The sequence below is a fragment of the Tenrec ecaudatus genome, chromosome 5 (genome assembly GCF_050624435.1).
Source record: "Tenrec ecaudatus isolate mTenEca1 chromosome 5, mTenEca1.hap1, whole genome shotgun sequence".
Lineage (NCBI taxonomy): Eukaryota > Metazoa > Chordata > Mammalia > Afrosoricida > Tenrecidae > Tenrec > Tenrec ecaudatus.
Genome location: NC_134534.1, coordinates 104,109,437 through 104,132,348, shown reverse-complemented (window position 1 = coordinate 104,132,348; position 22,912 = coordinate 104,109,437). Strand labels below are relative to the sequence as shown.

The following is a 22,912-nucleotide window of genomic DNA, read 5'->3' as shown; positions in this document are numbered from 1 at the left end:
AAGGTTTACAGCTCCAGAAACCAAAACAGGGCAGTTCTGTTCTGTACTATCGGGTCTCTATGAGTCAGAATTGACTCAATGCCAGTGGGCCTGGTTTGGGTTTTTTATATTAGTATGCACAATGTATGTTTGTGCAAGATGCTTGTTAAAATCCTGAGTCATTGAAAACCCACCTTTTTATTCTAGGAAATAAACTATGATAAATGGTGTTTTTCTAGAAACATAATGAAATGACTCTGAGCCAAAGATATGTGCAGTTAGTCTTTGATTTATGTGGACGACACCATCGTTAAGTCATTTCTAATGAAAGTAGAGTGTTTTTTCTATTAGTTTCATTCTTATTTTTATTATCAGTATCTTTGTAAGTCCTTTCTTTGTCTTTGGAGTTAGCAGGAGAATGTGTAATATTAGCAAATTACATGCTGCAACATCGACTGTAGTGAATATTGCTGAGCATAAGATGCAGGAACAAATGTGAATCAGTATCTATAGTTTTCAATTGCTCAGCAGAGTTGCAGATTAACTAACATTTGTTTAAAAGGTGCCTTTGTGAATGAAGTGGCAATGACTAGGAATTTGCAGGATCATCCTGTTTTCCAAGACACACCTTTATGGATCTGCATGGGGGTTGCCTCCTTGTGTCTGCTTTAGCATAACTGCAGCATGCTCTCACCAGTCACCCTCCACCCAGTGAGCTCATGAATCCCTTGGGCCTCTCTTTGGGTTTTTGCCCAGTCTTTGGAATTTTGTTTTTGTTTGCATCTTCTAGGCACCTGGCAGCACTAGCAAGCTGGGGGCTCCATAATTTCATTTATTTTCCATCCTTTCAGGGTGCAGCATTTTGGGCCACAAAGTGCATGGTGGTTTACCAGACTTCATTTTGGAAGGCCTGTCCTGTTTTTTTCCTTACTTGCAAGGCTGACCTTTTAACCACTTTCTCAAGATCAATGACTGCCTCCTTTGGCCTCAGCAGCCAAGTGTAAGGATCTTTTTCTGATAATTCAACACTATGTTTTTTTAGCCTTTGATTATCTCTGTAGGTTTTCATACTTCTTACTACCATTAATTTTTTTTCTTTTAGCTGCAAAGTAGTTTAAAATCATATGATCTACCAATACTACTACTTTGGTTAATAAGGAGCCCTGGTGGCATAGTATATTGTACACTGGTGCTAATTGTAAGGTCAGCAGTTTGAACCCACCAGCCATTGTGCAGGACAATTATGAGGCAGTCTGCTCCTATAAAGACTTACAGTTTTTGAAATCCTTGGATTTCCAAGAGCAGATTTACTCTGCTCGTTAGATTTATTAGGAGCCCTAGTGGTGTAGTGGTTATGTGCTGGGCTGTGATCTGCAAGGTCAGCAGTTCAAAACCTCCAGCCACCTCTCTGACGAAAGATGGGGCTTTCTATTCCCATTAACAGTTACAATCTTGGAAACTAACAGGAGCAGTTCTGTCCTATTTTATAGGGTCACTATGAGTTGGCATCAACTTGATGGCATTGAGGTTTGTTGTTTTTCGATTTACTATGAGTCAAATTTGACTCAATGACAGTGTCATTTTGTTTCTTTAGTTAATCAAGATAACTTAAAATTAAGAACCAGACAAAATATCTTTTGAAGACACTGGAGGACTTTGGAGGCGCATAGGTCTCTGGTTAAATCCTGGAGTGAAGGGGCCTGCAGAGTAGTGAACAGACAGGCTGCCTGCTCTTTCCCCTCAGGGCATTTCTTGACCAGCAAAAAAGAGACAGAAGTCTGCATTTGAAGGCTGCTGCTGCGAGACATAAATCTCTGTTGGAGAGACATGCATTGGAGAAAGGATTGTTGAAATGTTTAAAACATCCGTACATAAAGAAACATCATAAAAATGGGAGATAGATAAAATTAGCAAAGCAGTGTGTTTGCAACCCCATGGAGTCTTGAGTGGTGCAAATGGTTAAGTACTTGATTGCCTTCCTAAAGGTTGGCAGTTCAAGCCCACCCGTTCAAACCTACCAAGAGATACCTCAGAAAAAGAGGGCCTCGGGATCTGCTTCAGCAGATTCATAGCCTTGAAATCCCTATGGAGTACCGGCCTAGTCCACCCACTCCGCACCATCCAGAGTTGGCTAAACATAACTGCAATACATTTGTTTCTTTGGTTTTGACGGATCTAAACAGCAATACATTTGTTTCTTTGGTTTTGATGGATCTAAATCTATAGGTGTAGAGGCTACACTTTGGACTGCTAACCACTAGGTCATCAGTTGGAAACCACCAGCCACTCTGCAGGAGAAACATAAGGCATTTTATTCCTGTAAAAAATTACAGAGGCAATTCTACCCTGCCCTATTGGATTGTTGTGAGGCAGAATTCATGTGATGGCAGTGAGAAGCCAGTGGTGCTTAGAGTTAGTGTACTGCTAATCAAAAGATTGGAGGTTTGAGTTCACCAAAGAGGTGCTTGGGGAAAAAAGCACTATAATCCACTTCCAGAAAATCAGCTATTGGAAACCTTGTGGAACACAGCTCTTCTCTGACATGCAGGGACTTGACTTGAGACCGAGTTCACTCAAAAACATAATTTAAACATATGTACAAATATGCTTGATACAATTGATGAATGGATTGTTGTAAGAGCTGTAAGAGCCCCCTATAAAATGATCTTTTAATTTAAAAAATTAAATTAAAATTTTTTGTTCATAGTTCTGTAACAATTACTCCCACCCACAACTCAGCCCTTTTGTATAAACTCAGATCTGAAACTATCACCAATGGCTCATTAGACCATTAGGGAAAAGGTTGATGTTAAACCTTTTAAAGTGTTGATTAGGTTGAAAATACCAGAATCCACTGATCAATCTCAGCATTATGAAATGTGAGATAAGAAGACATATGTGTGCCTTTTGATCTGATTCAAAGTTTACAAAGCATGAGAGATGCATTCTTGTAAAATAATTGAACCTGTATCTATTCAACCCTCTAGATCTGTCAGTTTGTAGGAATTATAGGGGTAGATAATAGTATCACAGACATGCAATCAGCCAAATGCAGAAGAGTGGGGAATCATCTAGGTCGAATGCCTTGTTTTCTCCTGTGGATTACGGATATGGAAAAGTTTGTTTTTTCTTTTTGTTTTCAAAGAGAAGTCTTTGTGGCCGATTAGGTAGGTTTGAGAGAACTATGAATAGTGATCATATGTAATTTGTAGATCTTGATATAAACAAAGTAAATGTAAAAGGAAATTGTTGAGAAATTTAAAAAGATCGACTATTAGATAATATTATTTTCTTTTTTAGTGTAAAAGAGGTATGCCTACTTTGTGTTCTTTTAAAAAATATCTTTGTAAGGGAGATATATAAAGTATTTTAATCTGATGTAAATTTTTCTAAAAATAAAAAATACTTAGAGCATGGGGGGTTTCATTGTTGTCTCTACTCTTCATATTTAAAGTTATAAAAAGAAATCTAGACAAACGTCACTTGTACCACATACCCTATGTTTTAAGCACAATGGTGTTACTCTCCCTTTTTGGTGAAAGCCTGATATTTTTTGGTGTGGTATCAAACAATAAACATAGCTCTATTTTTTATAGACCTGCGGGGCAGTGGATTATTTAATGTGGCTCTTCTAGCTCCTACCAAATGTCCCTTTCTTGCATGGGTCTGGTAAGAAGGTGGGTGAAGATACTAATAGGATTCACCAGTGAGTAATTGGGAACAGGATTCTCTGCAGTGGTATTCTGCTGTGGACCAAATGAGCCTTCTGAGAAACAAGAGAAGGGATCTCATTACCAGCAAGAGGTAGGAGTAGAGCATGTCCTCTGGACCCCAAATCCCTGCACAGCGGTCCTATGGGATCCAGAAAACAGCTAAAACATCAGAAGAACAGCAGCAGAACCATGATCCAAAAAATGCAACAGAATGATGGACTTCCAACAAACAGAGAAGTTAAGAGGAGTGCTTTTGTGCAAGGAGCCTGCCTTGTGGAACAGGGTCCCCGTGGGCACTTAATTAGGGAAATTGGACTGGCTGACCAAAGGAAGTGGAGCTGAGTGCCTTTGGGCTGAGGGTCACTAGAGTGGATGCCGCTGAGCACTCAGTTCAGGAAGCTGGCTTTTCTGACCCAGGCAGTTAGAGCTGAATGCTTTTAGGTTAATGTTTACAGCAGAGCTTGGGCATTTGTTAGCAGACCAGAATTTTGTGACATGTAAATGACTGCCTTGAGCATTTCTCACAGAGCATTACAACTTGTTAATTTCCTTAATAAACCCTTTAATCATGAATTTTATCTGTGAGTTTCTGTGTAGCCATTGCAATGCACATTAGAACCCAAAGAGCTAAAATATAGAACCTTAAGCCTCCTATTTTATGTCTTAGATTAACATGACTTGCCTACTTCTACATACCATGAGCCATAGACCCACCAAGACCATAAGGACAGGAAGGAGGCAAGGTCTTCAAAGTGAAAAGCATTTTGAGGAGGCTTTAAAAAGTGCATGGAAAAATGCCGTGATCTTTTTGTTCTATTTTTCCACGAATGTTTTAAACCTCCCTAATATTTCAAAGTAACAAGAAAGGGATAATAGGCATACAGAAATGACATATATTTACTATCTTTTACCAGTTGCCTACTGAAGACATTTAAGCATACCACTTTCCATGCATAGCATTTTAAAAGCACTTCCAGCAAACCTAATTTAGCTTTCTCCTCCTTCAGAAACAGAGATAATCCAAAGTAATGCTTGGGTAATGCAGCTCACTTCTAGTCTGGGAGCTCTGGATAGTGTCAATTACTCTTTCCTTTTCTCTTATATTCAACAAATTATGGACTAAATAGAAAACTTATCTACTAATAATACACTGCATATATGCAAAGAGCAGGAGAAGGGGAAATGAAAGAGAATGGAGTCTTTGAAATTATATGACATAACGAGCTAGAAATATAGCTACGGTCCAAAAAACCTAATTCATGCATTTCTCTAGCAGGAGGTGTAATTTGCCTTTGATGATAGAGTGCTACTGGGCACACCCAGCTCCATGGCTTGGCAGATCATTCTGTTTTCTGAGCACTGCCAGAGCCTTCGTGTAGGATCCTGATCAGCCACACACATTGTCCACAGCACGGGCTTTTCTGGGTCCTGCAGGCTGAATGAAAGTGTGCTTGAGCCTGAGTTAGCAGTGACTCTTGCTCCAGGCCCCACTCGGATGTTACTGCTATTGGGTAACGGGTATCATGGTTAAGTGCTGTTAATCAGTTCCCACTTGTAGCAACTCCACGTGGTCCTGCACGACCCTCACACTTGCTGCTATGCTTAAAACCCAGTTGTAGTTTCTGTATCAGTCCATCTCCTTAAGGGTCTTCCTGGTTTTTCAGGGACCCTGTACTTTTCCCACATGGTGCTTCTCCAAGGACTGGTTCCTCTTGATGACATGAGGTTAAATCTCTCCATCTCATTTCTATGGAACACTTTAACTATACTTCTTCCATGATAGCTGTCTGAGCAGCAAGGGGAGCCCTAAAGCAAGGAAGTCCTCAGGAAATACCAAAAATAGACTTTGGGATTAGAACATAGCAACCCATCAGACTCAACTGGAAAACACTCCTAAAGGTCAACAAACAGACCTGAAAATATTTATAGGCTTTTACTTTTTTGTCATTGTTTTATTTTTTTTGCTTTCATTTATTATTTTGTTTTTCTCTGTCTTGTTTTTGTGCTTATTATTATCTTTGCATATCTATGTAGATAAGGCAGGCTGGATAAACAATCCAGAGGATAAAACAATGGAACCATGGTTCCAGGGGTACACGGAAGAGGGGAGGAGGCAGGGGAAAGGAAGGGGGTTATCAACCAACCCAGGGAGAAGGGAATAACAAGCGATCTAAAATTAGTGGTGAGGAGGGTATAGGATGACTGGTGGGGCTTGATCAAGGGCAGTGTAACCGAGAGGAATTACTGAAACTTGGATGAAGGCTGACCATGAAAGTGGGACTAGGAAAGTAAAAGGAAATAGAGGAAAGAACCAGAGGCAAAGGACCTTTATAGAGGTCTAAATACAGGCAGGTAATATGTAAATATATTTATATTTAACGATAGGGAAATAAATCTATGTACATATACCATATATACTTGAATATAAGCCGACCCGAGTATAAGCCGAGGTACCTAATTATTACCTGGGAAACCAGAAAAACTGATTGACTCGAGTGTAAGCCTAGGGTGGAAAATGCAGAAGCTATTGGTTTCAATAATCAAAACAAATGAAACTGAAATTACTAAAAATTGAGGCATCAGTGGGGTAATGTATTTAAATATTTATTTTAAATAAAAACCATAAATAAAAGGACAAGTCATTTAACATTAGTAAACCAGCACAGTAAGTGGAAAATGGGTTCAACAAAAACAATAAGGTATCAACAATGATACCTTAAGAGTACTATTCCCTGAGCTCAATCAGCAATCAAGCTAAAATGTAAAGAGTTAAAATCCTTCAAAACTGGATTCCTCATTATCATTTGTATCCCAATGCAGAGCTTCAGCTGGTGTGAGGTCATCATAGACGCTGTCCTCACTGAGATCGCTGTCATCACCATCACTGCTGTCATTTTCATACAAAGTGCAGTCTTCACTGCCATCCATAGCATTACTAATACTACATTTCTGGAAGGCACGTCACCATGTCTTCTGGAATGTCTTCCCATGCATCTCAAACCCACTTTGCTTTTAACTCTGTGTCAGGCTTCATGAGATTTCCTCCTTTTGTTAGTCGGGCTTGACCAGATGACATCCATTCATGCCACATCCTTCACACACAGTCTTTAAAAGGCTTATTCAAAGATACATATCATAGGACAGCTCTGATTGGTTAGATGTGAATAAACGAACATTCAAAGCCCTGCAGTGTCAGTGGAGCTTTGAATGAACAGTGGAGAAATGGCAATCACCTGTGAGATAATGGGCACTTGTCCCGTTACCTCAGGGTGGGGGGGACCCAGGGCGATGTTACACCTCGCTGGGGTACCACTGACCCATGTATAAGCTGGACCCCAGTTTTTCAGCACATTTCTTGTACTGAAAAACTTGGCTTATACACGAGTATATACGGTATTTATATGTTAAGTATTAAGGTGGCAGATGGACATTGGGCCTCTACTCAAGTCCTTCCTCAACGTAAGAATACTCTGTTCTAATAACCCAGTATTCTGTGATGCTCACCTGCCCAACACAATCGCTAAAGACAAGATTGATACCTAAGCACATGTGGTGAAAAAAGGTGATGGTGCCCAGCTATCAAAAAATATAGCATCTGGGGTCTTAAAGGCTTAAAGATAAACAAGTGGCCATCTAGCTCGGAAGCAACAAAGCCCACATGGGAGAAGTACACTAGCCTGTGTGATTATGAGGTGTCGATGGGATCAGGTATTAAGCCAAGACCCAGAACAAAGAAATCGTATCACTGTGAATGAGTGGGAGTATGGAGTGGAGCCCCAAAGCCCATCTGTAGACAATTGGATATCCCCTTACAGAAGGGTCACAAGGAAGAGACAAGCCAGTCAGGGTGTAGTATAGCACCAATGAAACATACAACTTTCCTCTAGTTCTTTAATGCTTCTACCCCCCCCATTATCATGACCCCAATTCTACCTTACAAATCTGGCTAGACTAGAGCATGCACACGGGTACAGATAAGAACTGGAAACACAGAAAATTCAAGACAAATAAACTCCTCAGGACCAATAATGAGAGTAGTGATACCAGGAGTGTAAACGGAAGGTGGAGGGAGAAGGAGAAAACTGATCACAATGGTCCCAGAGGGAATGGACAATAAAAAAGTGAGTGAAAGGAGACATCAGTCACCATAAGATATGGGGGAAAAAATCATAAATTATGAAGGGTTCATGAGGGAGAGAGAGGCGGAATATGAGCTGATATCAAGGGCTTAAGTAGAAAGAAAATGTTTTGAAAATGATGATGGCAACATATGTACAAAGGTGCTTTACGCAATGGATGGATGTATGGATTGTGATAAGAGCTGTAGGAGCCCCAATAAAATGATTTAAAGAAAAGATAGCTCTATTTTTCTAGAAACCCATAATTCATAATTAACAATTCTTCTGTGGTCTTACTTGTTCATTGTGTATCTTTTGCATACATGAGGCAACTGAAAATACCACAGCATAAATCAGAAATACCATAGTCCAGAAAATGACATCTTTCATTTTTAACACCTTAAAGAGGTTGTTGCAGGAGATTTTGCCCACTGCAATGTATCCTTTGACTTTTTAGCTGCTGATTCCATGGATATTGATAATGGATCCAAGTAAAATGAAATCATTAACAATTTTAATATTTTCTTGATAACTCTTATGTTTATTGCTCCATTTGTGAAGATTTTAGTTTCTTTATGTTGATATTTAATCCATACCGAAGGCTGCATTCTCTGATCTTTAATTCTTCTTGACTTTCAGCAAGCAAGATGTGTCACCTGCATATTGCCGGTTGTTAACAAGTCTTCCTCCAAACCTGATGCCAAGTTCTTTTTTATATAGTTCTCATCCTTGGATTATTTCCCCAGTATACAGATTGAATCGAAATGATGAAAGGATACAACCGTGACACATAACTCTCCTAATTTTAAATCATGCAGTATCTTGTTCTATTCAACTGATAGCCTTAGTCTACTTACAGGTTCCACATGAGTACGACTAAGTGTTATGGAGTTCCCAATCATACGTCCTTTTCTTTGCAATGCTATCTGTAGCTTATTATGATCCACACAGTCAAATTCCTTTGCATATGCAATAAAACACAGTATACATCTCTCTGGTATCCTCTTTCAGCCAAGATTCATCTGATATCATCAAAAGCATCTCTCCTTTTTTGAATCTGGCTTGACTTTCTGGCAGTTCCCTGTCAATGTAGTACTGCAACTACTTTTAATATCATCTGCAAAAGTTTACTTGCCTGTGATATAAATGATATTGTTCAAAAATTCCCACACTTGTTGGATCACCTTTCTTTGGAATGAGAACAAATTTGGATTACTTTCATTTAGTTGTCTATCTGGCTGTCCTTCAAACATCTTGGCAGAGAAATTGCCTCTTCCAGCATTGTATACTTTGCTGAAATATCTCAATTGGTATTCCGTCATTTCCTTGAGCTTTGTTATTTGATGATGTCTTCAGTGCATCTTCAAATTCTTCCTTCAGTACCTTCAGTTCTTAATCATGTGCTACCTCTAGAAATGGTTGATTGTTGACCAATTCTTTTTGGTACCTTTCATCTTCCATGGATGTACCTTTCATCTTCCATGGATGTTTCCTGTATTGTTCAATATTTTGCCTAGAGGATCCTTCAGTGTGCAACTCAAAGCTTGTTTTTTTTTTCTTCTTCTTCTTCAGTTCTTTCAGCTTGAGAAATGCTGGGTGCTGGTTTTTTTTTTTAACTCCAGGACTTTGTACATTTCATTATATATTTGTCTTCTTGAGTAACCTTTAAAATTTTCTTTTCAGCTTTTTTACTTCACAATTACTTCTGTTCATTATTCTGCATCATTCAAGAGTTAGTTTCAGAATCTCCTCAAACATTCATTTTTATCTTTTCTTTCTTTCTTGTATTTTTAATGACCTTTTCCTTTTTTCATTCATGTATATCGTACCACAACTTATTTGGTCTTCTTCATTCATTAATATTCAAATCTATAGTTTTATATTTTATATCATTTTTCAAAACCGTTTTATTGGGAGCTAATACAGTTACTGACCATAGTTCAATTACATCAAGCAGTATTGTACAATGGATTCTACAGTCAGTTTCAAACCATTCTCTTCCTTCTTGAACTCCTTGACATCAACTCTCCTAAACCCCGCCTCTCCACTATCCCCCACCAGGAACCCGTATTTTACTTGTTCTCTGTGGTAGCTGTATAATCTTGTGCCAATTTAAGGGTATTAAGAGTGAAGGGGTGGAGTCTAGCCTGTCGATCAGGTAACAGTCTGATGATTCCTCCTTGTGGACATGGCCTTCCCTTGAGGATTCTGGGAACTTCCTCTCTTCTTCCTGGAGACAGGCCACATTCTCTCTCTGCTTCACCTTCCCGTAGAGAAGCCACTCAGAAAGCTGGAGGAGCCATGTGGACACCTGTGCCCATGCTGAGATGCCTCCATTAGCATTGGATTCACAAGACTTCACCCACTGGCCTGTGATCTTCTTGCATTTGGCATCATTGCATGTGCTGTATGAGTTTGAAGAGGGATTTATGGACTAGTACCGGACCTATGGGCTAATAGACTTACTTAGACTGGGCTGGCTGTTTTGTCAATGTACAATTCCTCTTCCACATACAGCTCTCTCTTACACATATTTGAATGTCTTTGGATTTGTTTCTCTAATCAACTTGGTCTAACAAACTATCGCTAGAGGCTCATCAATTCTGAGTCTCAGATATTGCAACAACAAAAAACTCATATAACAAAAATTCAAGAGGGTTACCCCAATGACAAAATACGTCTGAGATAAAACCCCAAATATGAAACACACACACGCACACACAGAAAATGTTAAAAACCAGATCAGACTCAATGTGCATCAGACGGGATCAACTGACAAGATTCTAACCGTCCAAATCAGGTTTATCATTTTGATCTATTGTCAGCCCTCTAATGAACTCTGTTTGGTAGCCAGTTTCTTCCCATCCTTCTATTTATGGATACAGGGAAATTACTGGAGGCTTCTTTCCTCTGGAGAGCTCACAAATATATCTTGGGCTCAGACCTATTCTTGAGATAATCCTAAATTCTGGGTAGATATAATCCAGCTTGTATTTTGGTTCTTATAGACCTGTTTTAAATTTCTTCAATTTCAACATGAAATTTGCATAAAGCAACTGATGGTCTGTTCCTTTGTCAGCCCCTGACCTTGTTCTGACGTACGATTGTTGAGCTTTTCCATTGTCCCTTTTCACAGATAAGTGACTTAATTCCTGTGTATTCCGTTGAGTAAGGTTTATGTGCATAGTTGTCATTTATATTATTGAAAACCAATATTTCTATGAATAACTTATTGGTCTTACAAAATTCTAGCTTTGCAGTTTTCATTGTTTTTACCATAAAAGCCATATTTTCCAACTATGAATCTATGGTAGTTAGATGATTTTATGTCAGCTTGAATTTTTATGAAAGTATAGCAGTAGAATCCAACCGGTCACTCAGGTCACAGCCTGATTGTACTACCTTGTAGGTGTGGCTCTCATGGGAACCTCCCTCTCTCTCAGCCCTTTTGCCTTCCTGCTTCCTGAGAACTGCCGTTGCCCTGCCATGTTTCTACCGATCTTGAGTCCACATGAGGAGGTACCCACTGAGCTGTGAGATTCCTGCATTTTACATCATTGTATGTCGCGGTATGAGTCTGAATAGGAAGTTATGAACTAGTATCGGGCTTATGGACTGGAGTTCAATTGGGCAGGGATGCCGTCTTCATAAGTTACTGATTGATACAAAGTTTTTTCTTATACATAGACGAGTGTCACAGGATTTGTTTCTCTAAACAACCTGGCCTAACACATAAACCTTTTTTTCTTTCCAACTTTCATGTTCCAGTCATAAGTATCAAATTATCTTAATTCCATTTTTGATCAATTTTACTCTGCAGACATTAGTAAAAATCTTCAATTGCTTCATCTTTGACATTAGTGGTTCGTGTGTAAATTTGAAGAATTGTATAAGCGGTCTTCCATGGAAGCATATGAATATTATCTTAGCCACTGACACAGTCATAAGGATTTCTGGTGGCATAGTGAGTTAAGGGCTGAGCTGCTAAGCTAAAGGTTTGTGGTTGGAACCCACCCATCTGCTGCTCCTTGAAAGAAGGTGAAGCAGTCTGCTTCCATAGATATTTACAGTCTCTGGAACTCTGTGGAGGAGCTCTATTCTGCCCTATAGGATCACAGTGAGCTAGAATTGAATCGATGGTATAAGATATATGGGAATAGAATTGTGCTTAGGGATAGAACTTGAAATGTTCCTTTTGATGAATGTACTGCTGTTTCTCTTCATTTCATCCTTCTTGGCATAGTCGACCATATAATTGTCCCATTCAAAATGGTCGATACCAATCTATTGCAGCTCACTAATACCTAGGATATTGATCTTTATGTGTCCCATTTTATTTTCAATGACTTTTAGTTTTCCAATTGAGACTTTATACATTCCACATTCAGATTATTAATGGAGGTTTGCAACTTTTATTTTAGGTCATGCCACATCAGCAAATTGAGGGTTCTGAAAGCTTTATTCCATCTATGCCATTAAGGTTGTCTATACTTTGAGGAACCATCTGTCCCCCAGTTATATTTTGAGTGTCTTGCAACCTGTGTGACTCACCTTCCTGCACTACATCAGTGTTCCAAAGCCACTTATACAGATTTTACTGGTCATTTTATTGAAAAGTGGTTTCCCAGGTTCTCCTTCCTAGTAGTGTGTCTTGGTCTGGAAGTATCCTAGTCTGGCAAAACACAAGCCATCACACTACCATAAACTGATAGACAAGTGGTGGAGGCAAATTGGTAGGAGCAGGTAAATGACTGGCATTTCCATTAGTGTATGCTGTCTTCTCAATGCCTGGAAAATAAGTGAAGCTGTGTGTGTCATAGCAATTGTAAGATAATAGCTGTTTTCATGCACTTTATTTATCTTTTTTAAATTGAATTTTAAATTTGGAGTAAGTAGTAAGCACACATGACATTAAATTGAAGAGTTATCAAAAGATATACAGTGAAACTAAGTTCATTTTCTACACCATCCTCTCAGATATCCTCATTGGAGGGAATTACTAATACCAATTTCTTGTGTATCCTCATGGTAAAGAGCATATCCTAGCATGATACAGAATATTTGATCCCAAGAAACTTCTTGAAATAAAATGCTTTATATGTTGATGAATTGTAAATCCCACCAGGTGGAACACGTCTAAGGCACCTGAATACTCCTACTTTTCAGATTCTGTCAGCCTGATAGCTTTAATATAAGAAATCACTCCAGTGTCCTGTGTCCTTGAAGAAATGTTTTTTCCAACTTCTTAACTGCATTCTGCACGCCAATGGCTTTGTTAAATTGCTCTAGTAAGGAAGGCACTTCTGAAACTGCAGCTTGAGGTTGAGTTCACATTTGCTTATGATAACATTACCCTTTAAAGTGTTGAAGAGCAAGGATGTCATTTTGAGGACAAAGGTTGTGATTGACACAAGTTGTGGTACTTTCAGTTTCCTTGTATGCATGTGAAAGTTGGACATTGAATAAGGAAGACTGAAGAAGATTCCATGCATTTAAAAATGGTGCTGGTGAAGATTATTTTAAGTGCCTTGGTCTGTCAAAAGAACAAGCATTTATCTTGGAAGATGGATGGCCAAAAGGCTCCTTAAAGGTGAGGTTGGCAAGACTTTTTCTCATGTACTTTGGACATGTTACTAGGAGAGAACAGTCTTTGAAGAAAGACATCATGCTTGATAAAATAAAAGAAAGGCAGTGAAAAAGAGAAAGAACCTGGACAATATTGATTGACACAATAACTAAACAATGAGGTAAAAAATAACTACCGTTGTGAAGATAACCCAGAACTGAACAGTGTTTTATTCTATTGTGCATAGGGTCCCTATGAGTTAGAACTGACTTGATGGCACCCAACAGCAACAACAACAGCAGCAGTATCATTGAAGTTGTTACCCACCCACTGCCATAGAGTCAACCCTTACTCATTGTGACCCTTTAAGGTTTCAAAGGTTGTATTTATGGAAGCTGATAGCTACACTACTTGTCTGTCAGTTTGTCATAATGTGTTAGCTTGTATGTTGCTGTGATGCTGAAGGTATGTCACTGGCATTTCACATACAGGTAGGGTTACTCAAAGTAAATAAGTTTCAGGAGAGCTTTCAAACTAAGAACAGACTATGAAGAAGGAAGTGGCTGGGCACTTCTGGGAATTAGCCACTGAAATCCTTATGGATAGCATTGAAACATTTTCAGTTACTAAAACCCTCATGAGCAGAAGCAGAACATTGTTAGAGATACCCGGAAGATGAGCCCCTGAGGATGGAAGGGACTCAAAATGTGACTGAGGAAGAGCTTCCTTCTCAAAGTAGAATCAACCATAGTGTCATGAATGGAGTCAAGCCTTCGAGAGGAAAACCTTTGAGAATAAAAGCTTTTGAGGCCTTCATTTGTTGAGGGAGCATGATTCAAAATGAGAAGTAACAGTTACAAGCATCAAATAATAAATGGAACTTAGAATGTACGAAGTCTGAATCTGGGAAAATGAGAAGTCATGAAAAATGAAATGGAATATATAAAGATTTCTGTTCTAGGCATTGGCTGAGATGGACTGGTATTGGCCATTTTTGAAATAGACATCCATATGGTTCTCTAGGGAGGAATGACACAATCAAGAGTAATGTAACTGTTACTCAAATTTATTCACCAACGACGGAAGCTATTGATGAAGAAATTTCAATTCTACTAAAGTCTTCAGTTGGAAAGTGATCAAACATGCAATCAAACCCAGGATTGATAAACCTATAGAGATAGCAAGTAGAATAAGGATTCCTGGGGGTACAGTGGGGGAGGAGAGATGATATCAAGGAGTTCAAGAAGTAAGAGAATGTTTTGAAATTGATTGTGGTAGCAATTATACAATACTGCTTGATGTGATTGAACAATAGAATGATACGATAACTGTATTACACCCCAATAAAAAGGTTTTTTTTCGGGGGAATTAAAATAGAAGATTTCATGTGGAAAGAAGAATTAAAAAATAAACAAAATAACATGCAATCAAGATGCAGTGTAATCATTGGCTATTAGAATACAAAATTCAGAAACAAATGAAAAAAGTGATTGGAAAATATGTTCTTGGTGATAGAAGTGAAGCTAGAGATCACAAGATAGAATTTTGCAACACCAACATTGTTTCAGATATCTTTTTCAACAATACAAAATGTCACTGTGTACATGTGGAGTTCTCCAGATGGAATCTGCAGAAATAAAAGTGACTACATCTGTAGGAAGAGATGATGGAGAAGCTCAATATTAGCAGCTAAAACCAGTGGCTGATTGTGGTACAGATTTTCAATTGCTTGTATGTAAGTTGAGGTTGAATTGAAGAAAATTTAAACAAGTTAATGAGAACCAAAATACCTGGCTTGCTGACAGCGAGGAGGACCTTAAGCACCTGCTGATGAAGATCAAGGATTGCAGCCTTCAGCGTGGACTACAACTCAACATAAAAGAAAACAGAATCTTTACAAATGAACCTATAGATAGTATGTTAAATGGAGAAGAAATGAACATTGTTGAGGAATTCATCTTAGATCCACAATCAATGCTCACGAAAGCAGTAGTCACCAGAGATCAAATAATACATTGCGTTAGGTTTATCTGCTGCACAAGTCCTCTTTAAAGTGTTAAAAAGTAAGGATGTTTTTTCGAAGACTTAAGGTGTGCCTTACCCAAGCCATGATATTTTCAATTGCCTCATATGCATGTGAAAGTTGGACACTGAATAAGCAAGACCAAAGAAAAAATCAGTTCATTTGAAGTATAGTGCTGGCCGTTCCATGGACTGCCAAAAGATCAAACAAACCTGTCTCAGAAGTATAGACAAAATGCTCCTTAGGGACAAGGAAGGCACGACTTTGTCTCATGTAATCCAGTTAGACCGTTCGCTGGAGAAGGATATCGTGCTTGGCAAGGTGAAGGGGTAGTGAAAAGAAGAAGGCCCTCGAAGAGATGAATTGACACAGTGGCTGCAGCCATGGGCTCAGCCGAGGGCAAGTCTGGGGAATCTGAGGATGGCACAGGACCGGGCTTGATTTTGTTCTTTAGGGGCACTGTGAAGCAGAACTGACTTGATGGCACCTAATAGCAACAACCACAGCATAAATAGCTGACAGGTTAGTGGTTTGAACCTCGAAATAATGGTTACTTTAAGGAAAAACAGAATTCATTATGAGGATCCTGGGTACCGACAGAATCAGAGCTGAAAAACCATACCTTGTTAAGAACATAAAGTAGAACTGGACTTCGAATATATTTGAGTGACTTAGTTACCCCCTGTGTCAGTCTACTCAACACTTCAATTCCCAGAGAGTCTGATTTGCCTAATTTGAGTATTTTGGTTGATGGCACAAGGCACTTTTTTGTTTGTTTTAATTATAGCAAAAATACACACAACAGAACATTCTCCAATTCAACACCTTTTACACGTATAATTCCATGCCATTGATTACACCCTTTGTGACCCTTTTCCAAATTATTCTACCATCATTAACATAAATTCAATGCCCCCTAAGCAAAAACTCTTCCTCCACCCATGGTAACTATAGGTCAAGGGTTTTTTTTTTTTGTCTTTGTTTTTTAAGTAGTTTTCTTGATACAATATTCACATATCATGCACTTACAGAGTTAAACCACTTCTAAAAAGAGTTGTATGTATATCATCACAATCAGTTCCGTTCCTCCCTTGTTTCTTAAATTTCTTTGTTTACGGGCACAGACATTAGAATCAGACTCTCTGGGTTCAAATCCCACAATCCTAACTCTGACGTCTATTAGCACTTCCTGACTACGGGCAATTAGGTAGCATCTCTGTTTCAGTTTTCTTATCTATAAAATGGGACTAATAATGAATGGTACCCACCTCATAGGTTTGCTATGTATTAATTAAATACAATATTTATTATATTGCCAGGAATTTAGTAAACACATATATGTATAAAGCATTATTATTAGTATATAAAATGGACTTCTTTTTTTGTCTGTTGTTTTTTTTTTTACATTTTATTAGGGGCTCATACAACTCTTATCACAATCCATACATATACATACATCAATTGTATAAAGCACATTCGTACATTCTTTGCCCTAATCATTTTCAAAGCATTTGCTCTCCACTTAAGCCCTTTGCATCAGGTCCTCTTTTCTTTTTCCCCTCCCTCCCTGCTCCTCCCTCCCTCATGAGCCCTTGATAATTTATAGATTGTTATTTTATCATATCTTGCCCTATCCGGAGTCTCCCTTCCCCCCTTCTCTGCCATCCATCTCTCAGGGAGGAGGTCACATGTGGATCCTTGTAATCAGTTCCCCCTTTCCAACCCACTCACCCTCCACTCTCCCAGCATCGCCCCTCACACCCCTGGTCCTGAAGGTATCGTCCACCCTGGATTCCCTGTGCCTCCAGCTCTCATATGCACCAGTGTACAACCTCTGCCCTATCCAGTCCTGCAAGGTAGAATTTGGATCATGGTAGGTGGGGGGAAGAAGCATCCAGGATCTGGGGGAACGCTGTGTTCTTCATCGGTACTACATCGCACCCTGACTGACCCCTCTCCTAAACCCCTCTATCAGGGGATCTCCAGTGGCCAACAAATGGGCCCTGGGTCTCCACTCTGCATTCCCCCTTCATTCACTATGGTGTGTATGTATGTGTGTATACACACACACACACACACACATACACACACACACATATATACATACATATATTTTAAAAAAAAATTTTGCATGATGCCTTATACCTGGTTAAAATGGACTTCTTGTTGGGAGTTGTCGAACTGGCTCCAACACCTAGTAATCCCATGTACAACAGAAGGAGGCACAACCCTATCTGTACCTCTTCACAATTATTGTTATGTTTAAACCCATTGTTACAGTCACTGTTCCAATCCATCTCAGTGTATTAATATTTAAATTTCACACAATTTACAGGATGATACCATTTATATTTTATTTTTATTTCAGGGGTTACCTTTCAAAATATAAATTAGTTTATTTGAAAACCATTGTTAGCTTTTATCCTAGACCTATTCTTTGAAAAATACCAATGAATTATTCATTCTTGCATTCAACATTTATTGAATTTTTGCCAGGCATATGCTAAGTTCTACAAAGACAGGGAATTTATATTCCAGGAAAAGAAACCCAAGGGAGCAAATAAATGAGAATTCTCACCTCCCATGTGGGAAACCTGGATTTGATTTCTGGCCAATATACACTATGTACCGCCAAAGATGTCAATCAGTGGAAACTTGTATATTTTAGGATGCTGAACAAACCAAGATTAAGAAGGAAATCCTGGTGACTAACTTTCCAAAATCATCTAGTGAAAACTATGAATCAGTATTGGTTGATCAGCTGATTATGGCACAGAACTAGGCAATGCTTTGTTCCATTGTACATGAATCACCGGAGCGAGTCAGCTCAGTTGTAGTTAGCAACAACAATTATTGATATAAGAACTAATTGGTAACTATGTGTGATAGGTAGGTTTATTGTGCCAATCTGGCCATTATGAACTTGTGGGATAAATAAAGTCACAGTTTTATTAGAGGGCATAAAGAAATGGCTCCACAAGCCCTGCCTGTTTCTCATTCTCTGGTGATCGGATCAGCATGTGGCTACTAGTTCTTTGTCTGAACTTGTGAGCTACAGTACATGTGAGACTGCCAACCCCTGTATCCTATATCGTGTTGCTAGAGCTTGAAGTTCCTTTGAGACCTGCATTGCCATGCTGGTGGTGTATACATCGCTTGAGCTTGGGACTGTTGGATCCTGTCATCCTACTGACTGTTGGTGACCTGCCCTGCTGTTTGCTGCCTATGGCTAAACTGCCTGCATTTCCCTTAGGAAGATTCAATTGTCTGCTTCCTTGACCTTGGCCCAGTGGCCCAAATGAGTTGAAGGACTTACAGCACATTAACTGTTCCACAGAAGTGAGTTGAACTGAGCCTTCTATACTGCATTGTAGACTAATTAGCTGTTAGATTCCTTCGTGGGGTGTGTGTGTGTGTGTGTGTGTGTGTGTGTGTGTGTGTTATACTCATGTATAAGCCAAGTTTTCCAGCACAGTTTTAATGCTGTTTTTGTGGTAAAATTAGGCTCCTCGGCTGATATTTGGGTTGGCTTATACTCGAGTATATATGGTGTGTATATGTATACATGTAATCATAAGTGTCCTGATTTTGTTTCTCTAAAGAACCCTGTCTAACACACTATGTGTGCATCAGCTAAAAGACTTGGAAACTGGAAGGGTTTGGTGTATGCATGGAATGGACTGGACTGTGGTGACTCCAAAGGGAATAAAAGGAAGGAAGGTCGGAGGATGTACTGGAGCCTTAGAGACTCCATTAAAGAACTTGCATCTAAGGAGGGAACTTAGATATCTTTCCAGATAAGTTGAGGGGGTGTGTTAAGCAGGAGGAAGTCATATTTCAGATTTTCATTGAAAATGTTGTCTTAGTCCATTCCTTAGAAAGTGAACTAACTGGAAGGGGATAGGCCCAGTCTGGGAGAGGACTAGTGTGACAATCTAGGGAAGAGATGGAGGGGCTGGAGGGGGCAGTACAAGTGGAAGTGACCATTAATGAAAATTTGAAGGTCGAATTGGCAGGCATTGCTTATGGCTTGCTTGAGGGAGATAATGAAAGTGAGGATTTAGGAACAGCCCTGGATTTTTCACTGTTAGGTTCTGTCTTGTTAACATGCATGTGTTTGCTGCCTTTATTATACTCTTTATTTCCAATGTGATATGGTCCTTTACAAAACTGAATTATTAAGTTCCATTTTAAATCTTCATCTTCCTGGCCTAGAATTTTTTACACTATAGCCAAGTTATATAATGTCTCTTAATTTCTTCCTGCTTTCTTGTGTAGTGGTATAAACATCTTTCAGTAATAAGTAACTCTTTTTCTCATTAATGAATTCTTCTGAATACTTAAACTTACTGAGTAGTCTTTTGAAAAGAGTTAGATACCTGAGAGTCATTCCCTTTCCAAGTAACGGTGGAGACTGTAAAAACACCCGCACCTTCTCTGCCTTGTGTGCTTTGGACAAGGGAGAGTGTCTAGGAGTGATGAAGGGCTTTGAGGCTTCTGGTGGTTATTCGAGCTCTGATGACATCCAGTGATTGTGTCTTAGGCTGCTAGCCACAAGGTAAGCTGATTCAAACCAGCAGCCACTCCATGGGAAAAAGATGAGACTTGCTGCTCCCATAAAGAGTTACCATTTCAGAAGCCCATGGAAAGATCAATGATTCAGAAACCCATATATTACCCTGTGCTATAGGGTCGGTATGAGTCAGAACCAACTCAGTGGCAGTGAGTTTGCAAGTGGTTAATTTGCTTGACTACTAACTGAAAGATTGGACATTCGAGTTCACCCAGAGACCTAGGAAGATGGGCCTGGTGATCTACTTCCAAAAAACTCAGCAATTGGTAACGCATAGTTCTACTCCTGACACACATGGGGCCACTCTGAGGTGAAACTGACATCATAGCAACTGGTACCTAGGCACAGATTTGCTATGTAACTTTATCGTTTTTTTTTTTAATGTGACTTCAAGAGTGGGAAGTGAAGTTCGTGACTTGTTATTTTCTGTGACTTAGGACTATGTAAGGAGCCTTGGTAGCTCTGTGGTTAAAGTGAATAGCTGTTCAGCAAAACGCGAGCTACTCAAACCTACCAGCTGCTATGAACCTACCAACCTTGCCTTCTATAATGGCCTACAAATCAGTAGACCTTTTTCAGAAAGACACGGCTGTTTGTGTTTGTAAAGATTTACAGCTCTGGAAACCATGTGGAACACTTCTATCCTTTAGGGCCTATATGAGTCACAATCAGCTTGCCAGCAGTGGATTTGGTTTTGGTTTGGTACAACTATGTATATACATATCAGTAATTGGAGTTTATCCTGCTTTACCAAAGTATGATTTTTTTGTCAATGAATTGAAATAAAACATAAGCAGATTGTTTAACTTGGTGCATGTGCAATGAATTATTAGAAAAAAATGAAGAAATAAAGCAAAACTGGAAAGAAAATTCATTAGACAGTAATGTAGAGAGATTTTTTTAAACCTAAATGAGAAGTCAGAAATGTATATAAAGCATAAGAACTTCAAAAACATTTTTAAGTGCAGATTATATTATTAAATGCCCATGAATGTTTTTGATTTCCCACTCCATTAAAACACTCAAATTATTAACTTTATATTTAGAACATTTAAAAATAGATCTTAAAAATAAGATATAAAATATCATCAGCTGTGCTTTATGTTTATAATAATAGTATGGGCCTCTGAAGGTATAATGATCTTTAGTCTAAGGATGTTACTCATGATAAAAAATGTTCTGATAGTTAAAAATATCAGAGGTACAGCTGGATGACACATTTTAAATTAATTCTGTGATGACACCAGCACAGGAAGTATGTGATTTTGGTTCTTTGGGATCCCTGTTATGAGTGGGTCAGGAAGATAACGAGAAGACATCCTTTCTAAGGGGGAACCGATTACAAGGATCTACATATAGCCCCCTCCCTGGGGAATGGACGGACAACAGAAAAGTGGGTGAAGGGAGACATTGGACAGTGTAAGACATGACAAAATAATAATAATTTAGAAATTATCAAGGGTTCACGAGGGAGGAGAGACAGAGAGGGAGGGGGGAAAATAAGGAGCTGATACCAAGGGCTCAAGTAGAAAGCAAATGTTTTGAGAATGATGAGGGCAGTAAATGTACAAATGTCCTTGGGGCGGGGGTGGTGGTGGTGTATTCTATGATGAGGGCAACAAATGTATAAATGTGCTTGATACAATGGATGGATGTATGGATTGTGGTAAGAGTTGTACGAGTCCCCATTAAAATGATTTTTAAAAAAAGATCCTTTCTAAAATGCTTCATTTCCCCCCTTTCTTATAGATTTGATACGTGCACACTGTTTCCGTTAGTGTTTGGCAGGCCAGTGTGAAAGTACTCCGCCTTTTCCCATCTGCAATGGCTCACAAGTCAGCAAACCTTTTTTCTGAGTATGAGTTTTGGATGCAGAAGCTTTCTGTATGGGACCAGGCCTCCACTTTGAAAACACAGCAAGATGCCTGTGTTCATCTGTCTCAGTTCCAGGAGTTCCTAAGGCGGATGCATGAAGCTTTGAAAGAGATGGTAAGTAGTTGACCCAAGGATGAGATGATTTTGTACTTTGAAGAACTCTCCACCCAGATTTCCCAAGCTAGAATGCTAAATATGGTCAGGGATTTGTAGTATTGACCTAAGGTCTGGGTTTTCATACTTGACTGATCTTTGGTATCACCTGGGCTCTATTTGCAACCTAATGAATCAGAATCTCTAGGGGACATTCAAGTGTGTCATATAAGAGGTCTTGATGAATCAGATTATTTTTAAATAATCAAGTGTGTGATACTTGCTGTTAGGTAATAAATGGGGTTCTTTTAAAGACCTGACCCTGGTGCTGTAGTGGTTACATAGTAGACTGCTATCCGCATGGTCATCAGTTCGAAACCACCAGAAGCTCCGAGGGACAAAGACTGGGCTTTCCTGTAAACAATTACAGTCTCAGAGACCCCAGTGGGGTAACTGTGTCAGCATTGAGCTTGAGCTTTAAAGACCTTTGCATCACTATGAAACATACAACTTTCCTCTAGTTCTTAAATGCTTTCTCTCCACGCCCCCCCCACCCCCCACATCATGATCCCAATTCTACCTTACTGGCTAGATCAGAGGATGTACACTGGTACAGATAGGAACTGGAAACACAGGGAATCCAGGACAGATGATCCCTTCAGGACCAATGATGAGATGATTGGAGTGGTGATACTGGGAGGGTGGAGGGAAGGTGAGGTAGAAAGGGGGAGCCAATTACAAATATATATACACATAACCTCCTCCCTCGGGGATAGGCAAGAGAAAAGTGGGTGAAGGGAGATGTCGGACATTGTAAGATATGACAAAATAATAATAATTGATAAATTATCAAGGATTCATGAGGGAGTCAGGGGCAGGGAGGGAGGAGAAAATCGAGGATGTGATACCAAGGGCTCAAATAGAAAGCAAATATTTTGAGAATGCTGACCGCAAGAAATGTACAAATGTGCT

General features: G+C 39.2%; 1 protein-coding gene across 3 annotated transcripts in view; it reads left to right on the top strand.

The window, feature by feature from the left end:
* Positions 1 to 22,912, top strand: part of FANCC (FA complementation group C) — a 375,212-nt gene that overhangs the window by 129,290 nt on the left and 223,010 nt on the right. For all 3 annotated transcript variants that reach the window (XM_075549793.1, XM_075549791.1, XM_075549792.1), the window contains exon 2: positions 21,722 to 21,961. In XM_075549793.1, the coding sequence (XP_075405908.1) occupies positions 21,797 to 21,961 (165 nt within the window). In that variant the 5' untranslated portion in view covers positions 21,722 to 21,796. The remainder of the gene's footprint in view (positions 1 to 21,721; positions 21,962 to 22,912) is intronic.